Source organism: Hypanus sabinus, chromosome 24 (assembly GCF_030144855.1).
Source record: "Hypanus sabinus isolate sHypSab1 chromosome 24, sHypSab1.hap1, whole genome shotgun sequence".
NCBI classification, from domain to species: domain Eukaryota; kingdom Metazoa; phylum Chordata; class Chondrichthyes; order Myliobatiformes; family Dasyatidae; genus Hypanus; species Hypanus sabinus.
Window position 1 is genome coordinate 22,748,668 of NC_082729.1, and position 21,448 is coordinate 22,770,115.

At 44.5% G+C, this 21,448-nt stretch overlaps 1 protein-coding gene across 1 annotated transcript; it reads right to left on the reverse strand.

Annotated features, from left to right (window-relative positions):
- Window positions 1-7,359: 7,359 nt before the first annotated feature.
- LOC132380772 (C3a anaphylatoxin chemotactic receptor-like) lies at window positions 7,360-14,948 on the reverse strand. The gene is made up of 2 exons (XM_059949758.1): window positions 14,817-14,948; window positions 7,360-10,112 (listed from the first exon to the last, which is right to left on the reverse strand). Exon 2 carries the CDS (start codon window positions 10,108-10,110, stop codon window positions 9,073-9,075), a length of 1,038 nt encoding a protein of 345 aa, XP_059805741.1. The 5' UTR covers window positions 10,111-10,112; window positions 14,817-14,948; the 3' UTR covers window positions 7,360-9,072.
- Window positions 14,949-21,448: the final 6,500 nt, after the last annotated feature.

Below are 21,448 nucleotides of genomic sequence, written 5' to 3' on the forward strand. Positions count from 1 at the left end.
TATTTAGATTTACTATGTCCATACATATATCTTATGGCTTATGTCTTGGTAAACTCATTTATATTGTAACTATTATGTATGTTTTTTTTTCATATGTAATGGAATGTGTATGTTGGTAATTTCTTTATCAATATATCATCTGTATTCTGTCCATATTATTAATATTAATAAAAAGATTTAGAAAGAAAGAACAATTTCTCTTGGTTGGCGATAGTTATATGAAAGTAATTGGGTTTTATCTATGTTGATCTTGTATCCTGATAATTGACCATATTGTTCAAAGGATTGCATCAATTTAGGTAGAGTATGTTGGTTGCCCTAGATCGGGGGTCGGCAACCTGCGGCTCCCGAGCCATTTGTGGCTCTTTCACCTCTGTGCTGCGGCTCCCTGTGGCTTTGGGAAATAATTGGTCAGTATTTAATTAAAATGTATTTTATGTTAGTTTGTTAGCTTTTGAAATGTAATTCTAAATTTGAAGATTATGGTGATCTTGTACAATCTAAGTGTGGCGACATCCGAAACGGCTCACAATTAGCCAGCATTCCGGCTAAGGGAGATAGCCTACGGGGGTTTGTGAGTACGCGTCTTTTGCAGCATCTGCGTCCATGGGGGCTGGGTTGAGAGAGGCTTAAAAGCAAGGCTGTTTAGTTCGAATAAAGCTATCTTTGACTGCAGTTTACTGACACCGCTACAACGTGTTTTTATCGCTGGCTGTCCAGACGGAAGGTGCTGAAACGCTTTGTCGCGTGTCTGGAAGAAGTGAAAACATTCCTGGGCAGCAAAGGGCTCACCTTTCCTGAGCTGGAACAGCCAGAGTGGCTGGAAAAGCTACACTTCATGGTAGACATGACAGCGCACCTGAACACGCTGAACACAGCTCTTCAGGGGTAAGGACGTACAGCCCTGCACATGTTGGAGGATGTTTTGGCATTCGAGCGCAAGTTGACAGTGCTTGCCAGAGATTTACAGAAAGGCACTTTGTCTCACTTCCCCAATTTGAGAGAGTTCAAACAAGGTCACGACATGATAATTTCGGAGTATTTACATTCTGCAATCATCGCAATGCAAACATCGTTTGGGAAACGCTTCTGTGAGTTCAGAGAGGAAAAAAACACATTATCCTTCCCGGTCACTCCCTTAAGCATCGATCCTTCCCTACTGAATACGACTGCATTGGCAGGTGTGAGTCAACCTGATCTTGAGATGGAACTGGCCGACATAGCCGACAAAGACATATGGGTGTCCAAGTTTAGACGCTTGACAGCAGACCTTGAAGATGTTGCCCGTTCTTGCTCAGAAACACAAATGGAGTGATATTGAAAACCTTCCAAAACCGGACAAACTTGTGTTCGAAACATTTATGTAAACATTAAAAAGTATGCGCTTTGAGTCCTGTCGATCTTTGGATCCACATATGTAAGTGAGCAGGTGTTCTCCAACATGAACTTTATTAAAAACAAACATCGCGCATGCCTCACAGATGACAGCTTGCGATCCTGTGTAAAGATGAAGGTGACGTCATACAGCCCTGATGTGCAGACGCTGTGCGCTGAGGTCCAGGAGCAGAAATCCCATTAACCAAGTATGATAAATATTTTAATTGCCTATTATTTTATGTGTATTCATATTTTTTCATTGTTCAGTGAAATAGTCCTTTTATTTTTCAGGCTGACAGCTGGCTGATGTTATTTTTGGTTTGCTGCTGGTGGAAAATTTAAGTTCGGCGTTTTTCATAAATACAAGAAGGACTCAAATAGACATTGAGTATTTTACTTTAAAGTAACTTTCAACCCAACGTCTTTTTTTCGGAGTTCAAAATGTTTTTGTTGCATGCAGAAATGTAATTTCGTTTTCTCTGCAGGAGTTCATCAATTTCATAAATGCAACACATTATAGTTTGTTTATACATAGCATAAAGGCAAAAAAAACGTTGTATGCAGTGTTATTTCATTTTAAATGTCAAACGGGTTTTGCGGCTCCCAGTGTTTTCTTTTCTGTGGGAAACGGGTCCAAGTGGCTCTTTCAGTGGTAAAGGTTGCTGACCCCTGCTAGATAGATCAAAATGTCATCCGCATTACAAGCCAATCTATGCTCAGTCCCTTTAATAGTAATATCCTCATGTTGTATTGAGCTAATGGTTCCGGATATAATGTGAAGAATAGTGGTGACCACGCATAACCCTGTCTCGTGCTCCTTTCAAGGGTAAGAGTATTTGATAAATATCCATTGACTTTTAAGCCATGCAGTAGGACAGTAGACACAATAATTGTGTTTTGGAAACCAAATCTATGTAAAATTCTCTAAAGAAAATTCCAAATAACCAAATCAAATTCCTTCTCAGCGTCCACGCTTATCACTATTGCTTCGATTTTTTTTGTATATGATCCATAATGTGAAGTGTCCTTCGTATATTGTCTTGTGTTTGGCGTTGTCGCATAAAACCTGTCTGATCGTTACGTATCAGTATGGGTAGAAACTCTTCTAATCATTTGGCCATGATGGAGGTAAATAATCTGCAATCTTCATTAAGAACGGATATTGGTCTAAATAACCTGCATTTCATTTTATTCTTTCCTTCTTTCGGTATAGCTGAGATCATTGCTTCCTTCCAACTGCGTGGTATTTGTGCCATTTTTAGAGCCCAGTTCAGAGTGGGGAGTAAAACAGGAATTAACTCATTTTTGAATTTTCTGTACCACTCTGCCATATACCCATCTGATCATGGTGACTTGCTTAATTTAAGCCCACTAATTGCAGCTTTTAATTCAGCCTCAGTAATGTCAGCGGTCAACGTTCTTTTTTGTTCTTCGCTTAAAGTGGGTAACTCTTATGCTTCCCCCAGAACCATGGAATATAGAGTTTTGTAAAACACTTCAAAAGCTTCCTGAATTTCACTTAGCATATTTTTTTTATCATTTTCATTTCTTGGATCCTTAATTCTATGAGTTGTATTTTCAGCTATCTTTCTTTCAGTTTCCGCGCTAGGATTTTCATAGACATAGATCCACTTTCATAATGTCTCTGTTTCAGAAACATTAAATTTTTCTTGATCTCTTGCATCGCCGAACTATTAATTTAATTAACTAGTCCTGATGAAGCATCTTGGCCCGAAACGTCGGCAGCGCTTCTCCCTATAGATGCTGCCTGGCCTGCTGTGTTCCACCAGCATTTTGTGTATGCTTATTAATTTACTTCTCATTTGTTTTAGTTTCCTCTAAAGTATCCTGTGCCAGATTCAATATTTGTTTTTCTCTAGTTCCTTCAGCCTATTTTGTAATTCCTCTAAATTTTTATTCCTTCTATTTTTTTCCTGCACACTCTCAGAAATTCCATTATGATAGTAACCTCCCTGCTTGCTGGAAAAATTGTAGAAATCAAAATGCAAATCATTATCATATATTTGGGACTGCCCTGTTATCAAAGACTATTGGAGGGGAATACACAATGCCCTACAAGACATCTTTCAATGTGAAATACCCTTAGGGGTAAGACCATATATTTTAGGTATATAACTCAAGAATGTTTGAAAAGAGATAAATATTTAATGAATATACTGCTATTCTGGTAAAAAGACTCTTGCTAGGAAATGGTTATCACAGGAGAGCCCAACTTTAAATGCATGGATGGAAATTACAATGGACATTTAGAAAATGGAGAAGATAACAACATCTGTTAATCATAAGTTGGATCAATTGGATACATACTGGGAAAAATGGTTTAATTACATAATGCCTCATAGGCCTGATTTTATTCTCACAAATCAATAAATATGTTGTAAATATAAAGATAACTCCCTACTTCTACATAGTTTTTTTCCTTTTGCTTGTTTTCTCTTTCCACTCTTTTCTATAAGTGTATACCTCAGATAAAGACTATGTGGAGATTTCGGACATATATGATTATATGATATATTTGTACAATGTCTGAAATACAACATATGGAAATATTTGTTTGATAATGAACTTCAGTAAAAACATAAATTACAAAAAAAGGAAGAAAGTTGAGAAGCAGGACCCCAAAGGTAGTAATCTCGGGATTACTGCTTGTGCCATGCGACAATGAGAATGGGAATACAGTGAGGTGGACGATAAATGCAGGGCTGAGGAATTGGAGCAGGTGTCAGGTATTCAGATGTCTAGATCATTCAGACCTCTTTTGGGGCAGGTGTGACATGTATAAAAAGGATGGGTTGTTCTGGAATCCCAGGGGGATCAATATCCGCCGGGAGGTTTGCTAAAACTATTGGGGAGAGTTTAAACTAGAATTTCTGGTGGGTGGGAATCGAACTGAAGAGACTGGGGAAAAGGAAGTTAGCTCAAAAATAGAGAAAGCTTGTAGACAAGCTCAGACCGAAGGCTTGCGATGTGTCTATTTTAGTGCAAAGAGTGTTTTGAACAAAGCGGATGAGCTTGGAGCGTGGAACAGTACTTGGAGATATGATGTGTTGGCCATTACAGAGATTGGGATGGCTCAGGGAAAGGATTGGTTACTTCAAGTGCCGGGTTTTAGATGTTTCAGAAAGGACAGGCTGTCGGGGGGTTAGGGCAAGCAACAGAGGTGGGGGCATGGCACTGTTGCTCAGAGAGAGTGTCAGGGCTGCAGAAAAGATGGACGCCATGGAGGGATTGTCTCCGAAGTCATTGTGGGTGGAGGTTAGGAACAGGAAAGGGTCAATAAATTTACTGGGTGTTTTTATAGGCCGCCCAATAGTAATAGGGATAGCGCAGAGCAGATAGGGAAACATCCTGGAAAGTTGTATTAATAACATAATTGTCGAGATGGGAGAGTTGAATTTTCCAAATATCAAGTGGCATCTCCCTATAGAAAAGGGTTTAGATAGGGTGGAGTCTGTTAGGTGTGTTCAGGAAGGTTTCTTGACACAATACATTGTTAGGCCAACAAGAGGACAGGCTGTACTTGATATAGTTTTGGGAAATAAACATGGTTAGGAGTCTGGTCTCTCAGTGGGACAGCATTTTGGAGATGGTGATCATAATTCTGTCTCCTTTACAATAGCATTGTTGAGAGATAGGAACAGACAACCTTAAAAGCTTTTCATTGACGTAAGGAGAATTATGAGGCTATCAGGTAGGAAATTGAAGGCTGAAAGTGGAAACAGATGTTCTCAGGGAAAAGTACGGGAAAATGTGCTAACTATTTGGGGGATATTTGTATGGAGTTCTGTATAGGAACGGTCCAACGAGAAAGGGAAGTTAAGGTAGGGTACCGGAACCGTGGTATACAAAGACTGCAATAAATCTAGTCAAGAAGAAAAGAAAAGCTTACAAAAGGTTTGGAGAGGTAGGTAATTTTAGAGCTCTAGTAGATTATATGGCTAATAGGAATGGGAATAAGAAGGAAATGACGAGAGCCAGAAGGGGCCAGGAAAAGGCCATGGGGCATGATTAAGGAAAACCCCAAGGCATTCTGCAAGTATGTGAAGAGCAAGAGGATAAGACGTGAAAGAATAGGACCTATAAATTGTGACAGTGGGGGAGTGTGTATGGAACTGGAGGAGTAACATTGGTACTTAATCAATACTTTACTTCAGTATTCACTATGGAAAAGGATCTTGCTGGTGGCAGTGATGACTTTCAGCAGACTGAAAAGCCTGAGAATATAGATTTTAAATAAGAGGACGTTCTGGGACTTTTGGAAAGCATCACGGGACCAGATAAGATGTACCGTAGGCTACTGTACGATGCGAGGGAGGTTATTGCTGAGCTTCTGGCGATGATCTTTGCATCATCAATGGGTCGGGAGAGGTTTCCGAGGACTAGCTGGTCCCGGATGTTGGTCCTTTATTCAATTATATTTTCAAGAAACTCATATACGTAAATGTGTCAATCCACGCCTTTTTAGCAGAAGGAAATAACTGCATTTTCATTTCTCTTTTTGAGCTAAATCCAGGAGCTTCAATTTTTATAGATAATACTCTTTCCTTTGTCCAACATAAAGTAGTGTCTGATATTAATGGGCGTTTTGTCATAGTGTCAGGAAAATTAGATAATAAAATTAGTGGCTTTCGCTAATCTGTATACCCGAATATAGACAATCGAGTATTCTTTGATGGCTTTTTTATCACTCTTGCCAGATTTGAGTCTTCATCCATAATATATATGTTCACATACTGTGTATTCTTCTATGTGAAAATTAATTATAAATATTGAAAAGGAAAAGAAAAGTGAAAAGTGATGGGGGTGTCGTTGATGGAGGAGGAAGGGAAGCCCGTTTCTTTGAAGAATGAGGACATCTCCTTCGTTCTGGATGAAAAGCCTCATCCTGAGAGCAGATGCGGAGGTGACAGAGGAATTAGGAGAACGAGAAAACATTTTTAAAAGTAACAGGGTGGGAAGAGGTATAGTCCAGATAGCTGTGTCAGTCAGTAGGATTACAATAGACATCAGTGGATAAATGGTCTCCATTGATAGAGACAACGAAATCAAGAAAGGGGCGGGATGTGTCGAAAATCGACCAGGTAAATTTGAGGACGGGGTGGAAGTTGGAGGTAAAGTTGATTGAGAAGCTCGGCATCGATATAGGAAGTAGCTACATACACTCATAGATTACAGGAGCTGCCTAACGAAGTGGCCTCTGACCGCACTCCTCTTATTTCTGAGAGGTAACGCGGAAAGTTAATCTCGGTGTCTGATTGGCAACTTGATCGGTTCGTGAGATGAGATGGTGCAGAGGGCCGTTCCCTTTTGTGGCTCATCCTGGCTGTATGCAAGGGATGGAGTAGAAAGAGTTTTATGCTTTTTTATTTACCATATTAATTCCACAACATTATAGTCTGTTGTTTTCAGTGGAACGGCGGAGGCTGGGGGAGATTTGATGAAGGTCTGTAAGATTCTGAAAGGCATAGGTAGAGGGGACAGAGAGTAACCCAGGGTGGAGATGTCTAATACCAAAGGGAATGCACTGTAGGTGAGAGGCTTTATGCTCAGGGGGATGTAATTCTTTATTCAGAGAGTAATGGATGCCTGGAATCCAATGCCCGGTATGTTGGTAGAGGCAAATACATGAGAGGTTTTCAAAAGGCGTTCAGATGGGCACGTGGACATTAAAAAGATGGTAGAATATAGATATTGCAAAGGTAGGAGGTTAAGTTCCTGGTCATATTTGATTTGCTATTTAGCTTGCTCGGCAGAACATTGAGGGCCGAATACCCTGTTCCTGTGCTGTACTCTTCTACGTTCGATGTAATTCCTTCTACGTCGCATTGAATATACAAGATACAGTGGCTTGGTAGTTTGGATTCAGAGTTGGTTTGTTATGTACCGGCGGAGCAAGAATGACAGCGGAGTAGTATCATTCAGCATTTTTATTGAGTCATGTTAGTAACACTACATGCTGAGCAACTCACTGTGCAGAAGATCCGAACCTGCCCCACCGAAACGAAAGCATATGGACTCGAAAGCCCGCGCGTAGGCGGTCGAATCAATTCACCGCATGATCGATCCGCATGCGCCCTAATCACAGGACATCTTCCAGAATCCAATTAACCTTCCAACTGGTACATCTTTGGATTGTGGGAGGAAACCGGAGCACCTGGAGGAAATCCACGCTGTCACGTGGATACAAGCTCCTTACAGGGGGCGACGGCGGAAATTGATTCTAAGTGGCCTGTACAGTGGACTGATGAAGACGTACAGTAAAGCATCGTGCTAACCACTACCCGACCGTGCCGCCCCCAGATATGGTGGTGATGAAGACATACGGCCTGCTCGCCTGCTTTGGACGGGGCATTGAATATAAATGACATGATGCAGTTGTATAAAGTTTTACAGAGACCACTCGGGAGTATTGCATTCAGTTCTACTCGCTCCCATTAAAGGAAGGATGAAGGCGTGGGCTAAAAGGAGAGGTTGGACAAACTTGAGTTGGTTTTTTCTGGAGCAGGTGCTGAGGGGAGACCTGGCAGAAGTTTATAAGATTCTGAGAGGCACGGATTAGCCGGTATCTTTGCCCTAGGGTCGAAATTTCCAATAGGAGATGGCATGTATTTAATGTAAAAGTTAATTTCATTGAAAATGTGAGGCAGGGTTTTTATTGGGATGTCTATCTTCTCCGCTTTAATCCCGTGAAATGTATCTGCATCCCGTAAACTTTTCTATCTTCAGTCAACCAGTCAGCCCACACCCGGTAACACTCACTGGAGCACCGCGGGGGTCTGTGGCATCGAGACAGTGGGGTACGCTGCAGATTGCAGCGAGCCGCTGGACTTCCCTCGTGCTATGGCAGGAGCGGTGCCTTTAGCTCCCTCGTTACTGGGAGAGGGAGCCCGTCTCAGATGTGGGAGTGTTGGGATGGGCAGTCGTCTGTGCTTTGGACTCTCGTTCATGGTGTCGAGGAGCTTTGCTCTTGCTTGGGTGGTGAGTGAGGGACATGATTGATACTCTTGATGGAGCAGGTCGGGGGGAGAGGGAGGGGGGAGGTTCAATGCTTTTGCTACTGCTTGTGAGTGGGAGGAGGAGGGGCTTTGGTTTTCTATCATTTTCTGTCATTGGTTCTTTCGGTATTTTGTCTGTTTTCTGTGGACATCTTAAGAAGAGTCAGGATTTCAGGTTGTGGACTGTGTGTAATCACTAATACTAAACTCAACATTTGAACTACTGAATTAATTCCATCAGCATTTCCCCCCTACAATCCTGTCTGATGAACATCATGATTTCTGCTTAACACTTGTTTCCGGTTACCCCACCTTACAAGTGATTTGTGGGGGCTCTGTAGTGGGTGCAGAACGGGTTCACCAGGATGCTGCCTCGATTGGAGATGAAAGGGGGCATTCAGCATCTCTCGTCATCCTGTTACAGGAAGAGTGTGGGGGCTTTGGGGAGGGTGCAGAAGGGGTTCACCAGGATGCTGCCCGGATTAGAGGGCATGAGGTATAAGGAGAGTTTGGGAAATTTTAGGCTGTTTTCTCTGACTAAGGCAGAGTAGAGACCTGAGAAAAGTTTGAAAAGTATGCAGGAAAATGAGGTAATGCACATCTAAAAGCTGAAAAGAGGGTATTTCCAGGAACATTAGGCCTAAGGGGAAGTTGGACTAACTATGTACAGAGACATCCATTAGGAACACCCCCCACCTCCCCCTGCTTCTGATGGTCCAACATCACAGTCATTAAAGTGCCCTTGTGAGGGGGGAGAAACCGCACAAACGGTGGGGATGGGAGGATCAGTCTCCAATTCCATCTTCTCCTCGGCGAAGGCCAGACGGAGAGTGGCGGCCAGGGAACGCCTGAAGACCTGGCGGAAGTCACGGCCGGAGAAGACGTAAATGACAGGGTTGACTGTGCTGTTCAAGGAGGCCAGGGAGAAAGTGAGGTACAAAGACTGCATGGAAATGCATACTGATAATTTCCACAGAATGTCGCAAACAGTGATGGGGAACCAGCTGACAATGAAAACGGAGACCATTGTAACGATGAGTTGAACGAGGTACCTGGATTTGTGGAACATTTTCCCCTTCACCGTCCGGGCAACCAAAATGTAGCACATGGCCATGATCAGGAGGGGAGGGCCGAAGGACAGGATGCTCCCAGTTACTTCAAACGCAACCCAGATCTTTGCCCCCGAATACGAATCAGTGGAGAAATGCAAGAATTCAGGCAAACAAAGGAGGGAGGCCAGGGCCCAGGCCCCGAAGCAGGCCGCACGCACCCAAACCAGGCCCTTGTGGTACTGAAACCAGACGGGCCGAGTGATGGACAGGCACCGCACGATACTGATCAGGGTCAACAACACAGCAATGACGGACATGTGGAATCTGAAGATCCATCGGAGCAATCTCCAGAATATGTCACTGGAAGGGAAACCGGGCAGGCAGCTGCAGGCCAGCAGGCTGGGGAAGATGAGGCAGTAGGATAGGTCGGCCACCGCCAGGTTGAGGAAACACACCGTGTACACGTTCCGCTCCATGTTGAAACCTGTCACCCAGATGACGGCGCCGTTGCCGGGGGCACCCAGCAGGACGATGAGGGCGAAGACAATCTTGAGCGCGGCAGCTGGCTCTGACCATTCCGTCCCCTCGGAACTGCAGTTGCTGATGTCGTGGCTCCCAGTGGCGGCGAGTTTGCCCAAATTGTTGTGACCGTTGGAGAGCGACATGGCTGGTGGAGAGATTGAAGAAGTGAGCGGGGGAGCGAATGCTGACAGGAGGGTGGGCAGATGGAGAGAGGGTAAGTGTTCAGCGGTGAGAGGTAGGATTGTGAGGAACTCAGAGTGGAGGAGCGAGGACAGAAATATCGAGATGGGACATAAAGAAGTCAAATGAAAAAACAGTCGGTACCTTCGGCAGTGTGGTGCTCCCTCCAGGCACCACCCATCGCTGCCATATTGCCCCTCCCACAACTGCTGCTCTCCCTCACGGCCACTCCTATATCGCGGCACTCCCTTGCCTTCCCAGCAGTTCTGCGCTCCCTCCGCACGACCCCTGCCAGAGTCCAGCACTCTCTCCTCACCAACTTTTTCTGAGAACGCCACTCTGTCGCCCCAAGCCCCCAATCACCCCCCACCGCACCTCCACTGGGTTCACCCTCTTCTCTATCTCGGCCATTCAAGTGGTTGCCTGGTTTCTGGTTCTACACTCTGAGAGACTATGCCCCAACCACCCGCTGTGACAGGGAGTTCCAGATCCCAAACAAGACACCCCCCGACCCACTGGAGGAAAAATTCTTCCTCAGGTTCCCTCTACACCTTTCACTCCTCACCCTTGTCCGCTGGGTTCAGACACCCCTGCCACGGGCTACGTTCCTGAATCAGCAATCTGTCTGTGCATCGTATATCAAATCCAATATTACCAACATTGCCTACCATATGCTCTGTGTGGATGTGTGGAGAAGCGGTGGGATGAGAGTATTTGATGACAGGGTATGCGGGAAGCGTCAGTGCAGTAGTGTGGTAGTGCTTGTACTTAGTGCTTGTTGAATGCTGTATACCGCACGGTGCTCTCTGCTTACAGCTGTTTCCGCTGGCTAGCCTTCTCAACAGAGGGTGAAAAGAGGAGCCGAGTGTGTAAGGCTCCTCCTACCAGTACAGAGCCTCTCCACCACCAAGACTCCTGCAGTGCCTTCCCGGGGCCACATGCGGAACCTGGGTATCTTACGGTCCCAGGCTAAACTACAGGGGATCTCGGAGCATCAGTGAGCCCCAGAGGCGTAGCCTTCAGACCCACCACTGTGTGGATACGCCCTGGTGCCCGTCAACCACTGTCCCTGAAGCCCCACTGCCTTGTGGTAAGTCAGTTGAGACAAGGCTAAGAGAGCACACTCTGACAGGAAAGCAGTGCGTGGCGGCGCGCAATAGGCGGGCCTTAACAGATCAAGGATCCGGCAGCCTCCTGCAGCCAAGATGTGGGACCGGTTGTCCTGGTATCACTGTTGCCACCGGCATTTACCTGCTCATGGTGCAGATAGTGCTACTAGGGATGGCGCACCCTCTGTGGCACTTGAACATCATCCTTGCGCAGGTATCCACCTCTGACCACGGTGAGCAATACATGGAACTTACATATGGTTGAGGTCTGACGGCGATGGGGCGTCTGGCAATGGGAGCAGGTGCGAATGGACTGGGAGCTACTAGTCAGGACCCTGCACGGCAGCGGCACAAGGTATTTGGTTTGTAGCAGCTGGGACTGTGCGGCAGCTGTTTTCCGCAGACCCCTGTGCGACTGAGCAACCCTATTTAGGGACCGCACTGCTCACCCTAATAGAGGAAGGGTCTAGAAAAGGTGGCCTAAAAATTGCCCATTCGATCTCTCAGCTGGATAGGTTACAGCGCCTATCGGGTTATTCCACTACTGCGGTCGAAATAAGAAACGATACAACCTAAAACTGGAAACACGAAATGTAAGGATTCTCGTGGACTCATATGGCATCTCTGGCAGACCTCACCGGTGGTCTCACCTTGATCACTGCTGAGCTGAGGCGCTACAACATCGACATTTCTGCCAGAGTGAGACTCGCCTCCTGGATGAAGGCTGTTCAACAGAGGAAGGGATGGGTTACACCTGCTTCAGGAAAGGATTCCCCCCAGATGGGATGGCCATCACGAACACTTTTCTACCAAATCTCAGTGTGTGTTTATGTGTGTTTGTGAATGTGTGTGTATGTGTTTATCTGGCACTGTGTGTGTGTGTGTGTGTGTGTGTGTGTGTGTGTGTGTGTGTGTGTGTGTGTGTGTGTGTGTGTGTGTGTGTGTGTATGTGTGTGTGTGTGTGTGTGTGAGTGTGTGTGTGTGTGTGAGTGTGTGTGTGCGCGCGTGCGCGCGTCTATCTGTCTCTGAGAGTGGGTCTGTGTATCTCATGCAGATCTTCTCCTTGTATCCCAATGTTTCCCTTATCCCCAGTCCTCACGGAATGTCATAGCAACTCTGTGTCTGACCCAGGCCATGTCTGATGGGACAGTATGGAGGGAACTTCATTCTGTGTCTGACCCAATGTATGTGTGATAAGATGGTGTTAGACGGAGATACACGTTGTGCTCAACCCCAGGAGAAAGACATAGGGCAGTGTGCAGGGATATTCACTCTGTACCTGACTTCAGGAGTGTGTGATTGGACAGTCTGGATGGAGATTGAATCTGTGTATGACCGCTGGGAGTGTGTGATGGGACTGTGTGCAGGGAGCTTCACTCTGTGTCTGACCCCTGGAGTGTGTGATAGGACGGTGTGGAGGGAGCTTCTCTCTGTTTCTGACCCTGGGAGTGTGTGATGGGACTGTGTGGAGGGAGCTTCACTCTGTCTCTGACCCCGGGAGTGTGTGATGGGACGGTGTGGAGGGAGCTTCTCTCTGTTTCTGACCCTGGGAGTGTGTGATGGGACGGTATAGAGGGAGCTTCACTCTGTGTCTGACTCGAAGAATGTCTGATGGAACAGTGCAGAAGGAGTTTCTCCTTGTGCCTCACCCTGGGTGTGTATGATGGGACAGCGTGGAGGGATCTTCACTGTATCTGACCCGATGTGGCCACCTGAACGAAGCTTCTCTCTGTGTCTGATCCCTGGGATTGTGTAACGGGACGATGAAGTGAAAGCTGCACTCTGCGTCCTCGAGATGGGTCTCGGCCTGAAACGTTGACGATTTGTCAGTTTACATAATGCGGTCCGACCTGCTGAGTTCCGGCATAATTTTCGGTGTTAACTTGGATTTCCAACAACTGCAGAATCACTTGCGTTAGCCCTGTGTCTGACCATTTGGCGTTATGATTATACCCAGTGAGAAACCTTACAACTGAGCTTAACTACACTCTGGAAACCTCATTAATAGTTTTCTAGTTCTCTCTTTTCGTCAACGTGGGATGGTGGTTTCACTTATCCAGGTCTCAGGGATCGGACGATGCCCGCAGTTTAAACATTCGCTGTTGCAGAACCAGTTTCGGACACCAGGTGGAGACATTGTCAGGTGATGTTGGTGTCGAACAGGATGGCCATTTCAACTGCAACCATTCCAACGCAACACACAAAAAATACTGGAGGGACTCAGCAGGACAGGGAGCGTTTATGGAAGTCAATAGACACTCGACGTTTGGTGCTGAGAAACTTCTTCCGTACGGAGAAGGAAGGGGGGGCGTTGCCATCAAATAGAAAGGTGGAGGTAGGGGTGTAGGAGGCATCCTTCATTAGAGACCATCATCAACCAGGACGTGCCCTCTTTTTGCTATCATCAAGGAGTAGATACAGGAGCCTGAAGACAAAGGCTCCAAGTTTATACGGAGAGCTTCTTCCCCTCTGCCATCAGATTTCTGAACGAACCATGAACACTACTTCAATACTCATTCCACTACCTTCTTCATTTAAATTTATATTTCTCATTGTAATTTATATTACTTGTTAATGATCAACACTGATTGGCAACTCCTGCGACACTGCTGGTGCCAAACTGTATCGGTCTCTGCCGGTCCTTTGGATTCGCGGAGAAGGGAAGCCTGCTACATGGGCAATAGCGTGCTCTCCCTATTGTACTGCCCTGGCATGTGTATCTAGACAGGAAGAACGCAGCATCCATGGTTGACCCTGACCAACAGAGGCCTCAGAGCCACTGCAAAAAACAAATTTTATGCCTGTGATATGAAACCTGATACTGATACCCAGTCTGCAGTAGCGCCAGTTTCGGACATTAGGTGCAGATATTCTACAGTGATGAGCACAAGAGATTTTGCAGACAGAAGAAATCCAGAGTAACACAATGAAACATCGAATGCGTGCTGGAGTGAATGTGGAGAGAATATTTCGTATGGTCGGAGAGTCTAAGAACAGAGGGCACAGCCTCTGAATAGAGGGGCATCCTTTCAGATAATGAGGAATTTCTTTAGCCAGTGAGTGGTGAATCTGTGAATTATTTGTCACAGGTTACTGTGGGGGGGGGTCGTCTTTATGTATATTTAAAGCAGAGGTTGCCTGATTCTTGATTGGTCAGAGCATGAAGGGGAAGAGGAGACAGCACAGGACTGGGGCTGAGAGGGAAATTGAGTCAGCTAAGATGAAATGGCAGAGCAGAATCAATGGCCTAATTCTGCTCCTATATCTTACAGTCTTATGCTCATGTGTCAGTCAACAGCATCTTAAACAATGTGTGCTTCCCCCACTAGCCATGGAAACTGTATCAGCCAACCAGAGTCCTCTGTGCAAAAGCTTCCAACACACATCTCTATTGCGTATTCTGCCATCATCTGAAATGCATGGCCTCTAGTCCAATCCTGCACATCCTCAGTGTGTCAGGATGTCCAGACAGAAAGCAGCACTGACTGCCTCCGATCAGACCCTGTCTTTCCCATGCACGTCCACCCTGGAACCTGCTCTCCATCAAAAGTGTAACTCACCTTCCCCGGGCTCTCCACCTCAGTTCAGCTTCCTGAGCAGTGGTATTCAGATCCAAAACTCTTGCGACCAGAAGGAATGAATCTTGAGCAAAGACCTGCGCAGCGGCTCAAGTTCAGACTGTCTGACGCTCCAGGGTGAGACATGCAGCGAACCTTCTGGGGGAAGTCCAGTTTGGTGGCTGTGACATGACTTATATTAAGCAAGCAGTTAGTCCCCCACAGAAGAAACGCACACTCTGCTTAAAATTAGAAGTCACTCAATATGAGGAAGTTTAATCAATGGTGCAAGGAGATAGCAGACATCCCCAGAAATGCATGAAGGCACGGTGTAGATAGATCTTCATTCCGAGTCTGATCCAGGGAAGCTGTGACAGGATGGCACAGAGCAGACTTCACTCTGTGTCTGACCCTCGGACTGCTTGACCAATTCTGCAGGTCAGGCAGCATCAAAGGAAATGAATAAACAGCCAACATTTAGGGCCAGGACCCTTCTTCAGGATTGATAAGGAAAGGGGAGGGTGCCAGAATAAAAAAGTGGGATAGGGGATGGAGGACCAGATCAAGATTACCCCCCTCCCCCCCCCCCCCCCCCCCGGGCGGTCCTGCAGAAACTTAAAGAATACTCTGAAGTTCAAGGAAAGATTAGATTCCAAACACCGTACCCTGCTAAACTGCGAGTGTTTTATGAAGGTGGGATCGATCTGTATCAGACAGTGTAAGAGGCGACAACAGACGTGAAGGCCAGAGGTTTGCCAGTCAGCGTGATCAAGATGAGGGAATGCCCAGCTGAGCAGTTATCCCACTCTGCTTGCAAAATAATGAGAGAGCCGAGAAAGCAGGGGGCGGGAGGAGGGCGAGAGAAGTGTATCAGGAAGAGACTGTGAGTTTTCTGAAGACAGCCCTCACACCCCACCCCCCCAGAAGAGCCATAATATTTGACTAGTTTTAAAAGTGTTGATAAGCTAAACAGAAGCACAAACAGACGGTGCTATACCTGTCTCGAGAAATGCTTACTATAATGTGGATTTTATATCTTAGTACTTTATGGATATACTGCCAGACTATCAGATCTCTTTCAGACCCTACCAATAGAGATTAATCAAAATCAATTATTATTGTGATTATTATTTTGCAGCACAGTTGAGAGCTCAATGGAGAAAACATTGAGGAAGTGATTCTTTCCATCCCCATACAGGCAATCTTAGCCAACAACAACCTACGAAGGTACATAAATACTGTTGATAACCCATGGGTAAAATGAACTCTGACAATATGGAAAACTATTATAAAGGAATATAAACTAGGGGGAGATATTTCAATTCTTAAATGGTGTGCATATGGCTCGGATTTTACGCCGAATAAATTGGATGCTCGATTTAAGGACTGAACAACTAAAGGAAAAATAGTTCTTTACAACATAATGAACACTGTTCAGTTTTGAAATGCCTAAAGGGAAACAGTTAATAGAAAAACAAGACTTTTATCAGTATTACAGATGCAAGAATATGCTAATAGGACGGTTAAAATGCAACCAAGGCAAGAAAATGTTTGATAGAGCTATTCTGAAAAGCATGTAATTCATAACGGTAGTACTAACATTTCAAGCGCGTGTAAAGGTTTGTCAGATCTTAAAGCACATTCGACTTCATACATTAAAACAAAATGGTAGAACGATGGAGGATAACTATATCTCAGGAAGAATGGACAATAATATGGAGGTATCGATGGAAGTGTACCAGTTCACAGAAATGGATGGAGTTCCGATGGAAAAAACTTAATAAGATATTTTATTACACCATGTCAGAAATGCCATTATGATCGTAACTTCCCTGTTTGCTGGAGAAATTGTGGAAATCAAAATTCAAACCATTGTCATAGTTTCTAGGAATGCCCTGTTATCAAAAACTATTGGAGTGAGATACACAAGACATTTTTAAACGTGAAATACCCTTACAACCTTAAACTCATGGATGTAAATTACAACGGACATTTACAAAATGGAGAACGTAACAGCATCGGTTAATCGTAAATTGCAACAGTTTGATTCATACTGGGAAAATGGTTTAACTACATAACACCTCATAGGTCTGATTTTATCCTCACCAATCAATGAATATGCTTTAAAGAACAGATCACTCCCTACTTGCAACTAGTTTTCACCTTTCGCTTGTTCTTTCTTTCCATTCCTTTCTATAAGTGTGTACCGCAGATACATATTATGTGGAGATTATATGACTATATGACATAAATATACAATATCTGAAATACATCTTTTGGAAATGTTTGTTTGATGGTGAACTTGAATAAAAAATAAACTACAAAAACAGAAGGAAAAATTGATGTTCGTGCCATCAGGTTGGAGGCTACCGAGACAGAGTATGAGATGTTGCTCCTCCACCGTGAGGGTGGCCTCGGGGTTGGCAAAATAAGAAACTATGGACTGGCATGTCGGAATGGGAATGGAGACAGAAATCAAAATCGCTGTCCTTTGGCTGATGGAATGGACTGACAATTTAGGTTATGTCCCACCAACACAGAGGAAGCTGCATTAGTAATATATTAACTAAGTTTCAAAACAGAGACCGATAATAGCCTGGAATAGACTGTGGTGGCAAGAGATACCATAATGGTCTATGATAATTAGACAGATTCAGGGAAGTATATGGACCATGTCCAGACAAAAATGATTAATTTAATTGGACAGACTGTTCAACACAATCACAGTGTTTCAAGTGGCCTCATCCTCACCATACTGGTCCTTTTTCTATGTTCTTGGTGTTCTGTGCACCACTCCCCACTCGAGGACCCTGATGAAAAGAAGCAGCTCACCCTCTTATGTCATCAAGGGATGTCGATCACCAGCGTAACCTTCAGCGCCTGGTCTTGGAGGAGGTGAAGGGGTCAGGAGTGTCATTCCCCAACTCTGGCCCTTGCTCGGGGAAAGCCTGGTGCAACGAGGTGGACAGGAAGCCCCTGGAGACCCGGCGCAAGTGGCGGCCAGCGAGGATGCAGGCAAGGGGGTCGGGGTGCAGTTGACGGAGGCCAAGCCAATGGTAACAAACCTGCAATCCCAAAGGATGGGATGGTGGGATGGCTGTAGTCCCCACTAGGACTCAAGCAGTGACAGGGAGAAATCAGCTGAAAACCCCATTTTGAGGAAGTTGGGTTATGATATGAAAGCAAAAAAAAATGACTTCACTCAACAGAGAAAAACAAATACTTCTTTATCTATTAGAAGCAACACAGAATATGAATATCTGTGTATATTACTTGCCCCAGGAGTGTGTGATGGGAAGGGATGGAGCGATGATCACTCTGTGTCCTGCCCAGAGAATGTGTGATGCAACGGTGCAGTCTTTGTCTCCGGGAGTGTGTGATGGGATGGAGTGGAGGAAGCTTCACTGTGTCTGATCCCGGGAGTGTGTGATGGGATAGTGTAAAGGGGCCTTCACTCTGTGTCTGACCCCGGGAGTGTGTGATGGGACGGTGTGGAGGGAGCTTCACTCTGTGTCTGACCCCTTTTTTTTTATTACAAAATCCTTTATTACAAATTTCGGTGCTATACAATATATACAAAACAGTGGCAAACACAATTACTGAACTACAAATAGACAATAGACATTACACCAGAATGTTGCCATCCCTATCCACGATGGCATTTACACCCCGCGGAGCCCAACGGTCTCGAAACTCTTCCAAGGCCGCTGTGGACTGCGCGTGTTCCTTTTCAATAGTTACCCGGGCACGAACATACCCCCTAAACATTGCCAGGCAGTCTGCCCGGGGAGATCCTCCCGCCACCCGTTTCCAAGACCCACGGATGGCGGATTTCGCCAGCCCCAGGAGCAAGTTGACTAGGACATCCTCATCCCTCCATGCCCCCTTCCTTACTGGATGACCATATATAAACAGGGTGGGACTAAAATGCAGCCAGAAGGCGAGAAGCAGCCCCCCCCCCCCCCCCCCCCCCCCCCCCGGGAGTGTGTGACGGGACAGTGTGGAGGGAGCATCACTCTGTGTCTGACCTCGGGAGTGAGTGATGGGACGGTGAAGAGGGTGCTTCAATCTCTGTGACCTCCGGAGTGTGTGATGGGATGGTGGTGAGGGGTGTTCACTTTGTGTCTGCCCCTAGGAGTGATAGATATGACGTAGTAGAGGGAGCTTCACTTGGCGCCTGACCCTGGGAGAGAGCATTGCTAAGGTGTGGAGGAAGTTTCACACTGTGTCTAGTTGTGGGGGTGGGGTGTGGCGACAGCGTGGGAGACTTCATAGTCTGGTTCTGGGAGTGTTGTATGGGACGGTGTAATGCGTGTCTTGACTCCGGAAAAATGTGATCGCACGGTGTAGACAACAGCACATTTAGCGCGCGCGCGCGCGTGCGTGCGTGCTTGCGTTCGCGTGTGTGTGCGCGCGCGTGTGTTTGTGTGTGTGTGTGTGTGTGAGAGAGAGAGAGAGAGAAAGAGAGAGAGAGAGAGAGAGAGATTGGGGCACTAGGGAGGCAACTTCGTTTTGTGCCTGACCCCTATAGTGTGTGATGGATAGTGTGGTTGGAGCTTCACTCTGTGTCTGCACAGAGAGAGATTTCGGACATTGGGAAAATATCGTGCTGTTTTTGACTGCTGGGGTGTTTAATGGACAGTTTCGAAGGAGCTTCACTCTCCATCTGATCCCTACAGCGACTGATTGAAAGTGTGTGGTGACAGCTTAACTCTGTGTCTGACCAATGCAGTGTGTGTGGACAGTGTGGAGGGAGCTCCATCCTGTTCCAAACTCGTGCACTTATTTTCCTTCAGATGAACATTCTGTGACAGGTTGAAGTTCTCAAACATTACATCAGTGAAATGTGGTTTACAGCGCATAAAGAAACAATTTGCCCAAGATTAGACTCAGAATTTGTTTGTTCTCAGGGACCAGAAGGTCAGGGTGAGGGCAGTTGCAGCAGCATAGCAATACACAAGTTACCAAACCTGACTCGTAAATTCTGCAATGTGTGCGGAAAATGAAGCATCCGTTCCCTGGAGGAAGTTGTGGCCGGCCAAGATGTGGAGAAGGGGTTTGATTGCACTTTTGAAGAAGTTCAAGCTAACGGTGACGTGCTGCCCGCCCAATGGGTGGGATGGGTTTCTGGAAAGCCAGAAGACGACAAAGCTCAGTTTGTGGTGGTTTCTCAATAACACAAGGAGATGACATTGAACGCACACAGCAAAAAACAGCAACCTGCTTCCTTTATTTTTCAGAAGTGGCATAAGTTCAGAGTTTTTCTTTTCTTTTCTTTTCAATCTTTTTATTAAATTTCATATATATATATATATAAAAACATAGTATGATAATGAATACATTACAAATTCAATAAACTTGAAATTACATTAGTAATAGGATAATAATATCCTATTAAACATCAATCAACAAAAGGTACATTAATCAATCAAGTCTATATAAATATATATGAGAAAAAAAAACAAAAATAATCATCAAAAAAGAAAAAAAATTGAAAATATATAGAAGAAAATATATATTGAAAAAAATACTAAACTAAACTAACATGGGCAATAATAACAGTTTATAAGTATGTGATAGTGTCAAGAAAAAACTCCGGAACTCCATACCTGAACAAGAATAAGTAGAGAAAAGGATCTGAAAAAGGCCAAATTAATTCATATGAAAATGTCGAATGAACGGTCCCCAGGTTTCTTCAATTTTAATTGATGAGTCAAAAATAGTGCTTCTAATTTTTTCCAAACTCAGATAGGAAATAGTTTGAGAGAGCCACTGAGATGTGGTAGGAGGATTTACTTCTTTCCAGTTTTGTAATATAGACCTTCTGGCAATTAATGTTACAAAAGCAATCATTCGTCTGATTGAAGGGGAAAACTGATTACCATCTTCATTTGGGATACCGAAAATTGCAGTAATAAAATGAGGTTGTAAATCGATATTCCATACTGAGGAAATGACATCAAAAATGTCCTTCCAATAGTTATGTAAAGTGGGACATGACCAAAACATGTGGGTCAATGAAGCCACTTCTAAGTGACATCTGTCACATTGAGGATTGATATGCGAGTAGAATCGAGCAAGCTTATCTTTAGACATATAAGCTCTATGTACAATTTTAAATTGTATTACAGTATGTTTAGCACAAATAGAAGAGGAATTAACCATTTGCAAAATTTTTTCCCATTTATCTGTTGATATATTATATCGAAGTTCTTTTTCCCATTCTTGTTTAATTCTATCTGATATTTCTGGTTGTATCTTCATAATCATGTTATAAATAAAAGCTACTAATCCCTTCTGGCAGGGATTAAAGGTAAAAATCAAATCTGAAAAATCCAATGGAGTTGAATTGGGAAAAGTTGGAAGAATTTTGTGTAAGAAATTTCTAATTTGTAAGTATCTAAAAAAATTAGATTTAGGTAATTTAAATTTGTTAGAAAGTTGATCAAAAGACATCAAAGTACCTTCAAAAAAAAGATCACGAAAACATTTTATACCTTTCCTTTTCCATATGCTAAAAGCTTGATCTGTCAATGAAGGTTTGAAAAAAAATTAAATAAAATAGGGCTGTCAAGAACAAAGTTTTTCAGATTAAAAAATTTACGAAATTGAAACCAAATTCATAGTGTACGTTT

Excerpts from the sequence above, each read along its gene's own strand:
- LOC132380772 (XM_059949758.1), bottom strand. The coding sequence starts at position 10,110 with ATGTCGCTCTCCAACGGTCACAACAATTTGGGCAAACTCGCCGCCACT.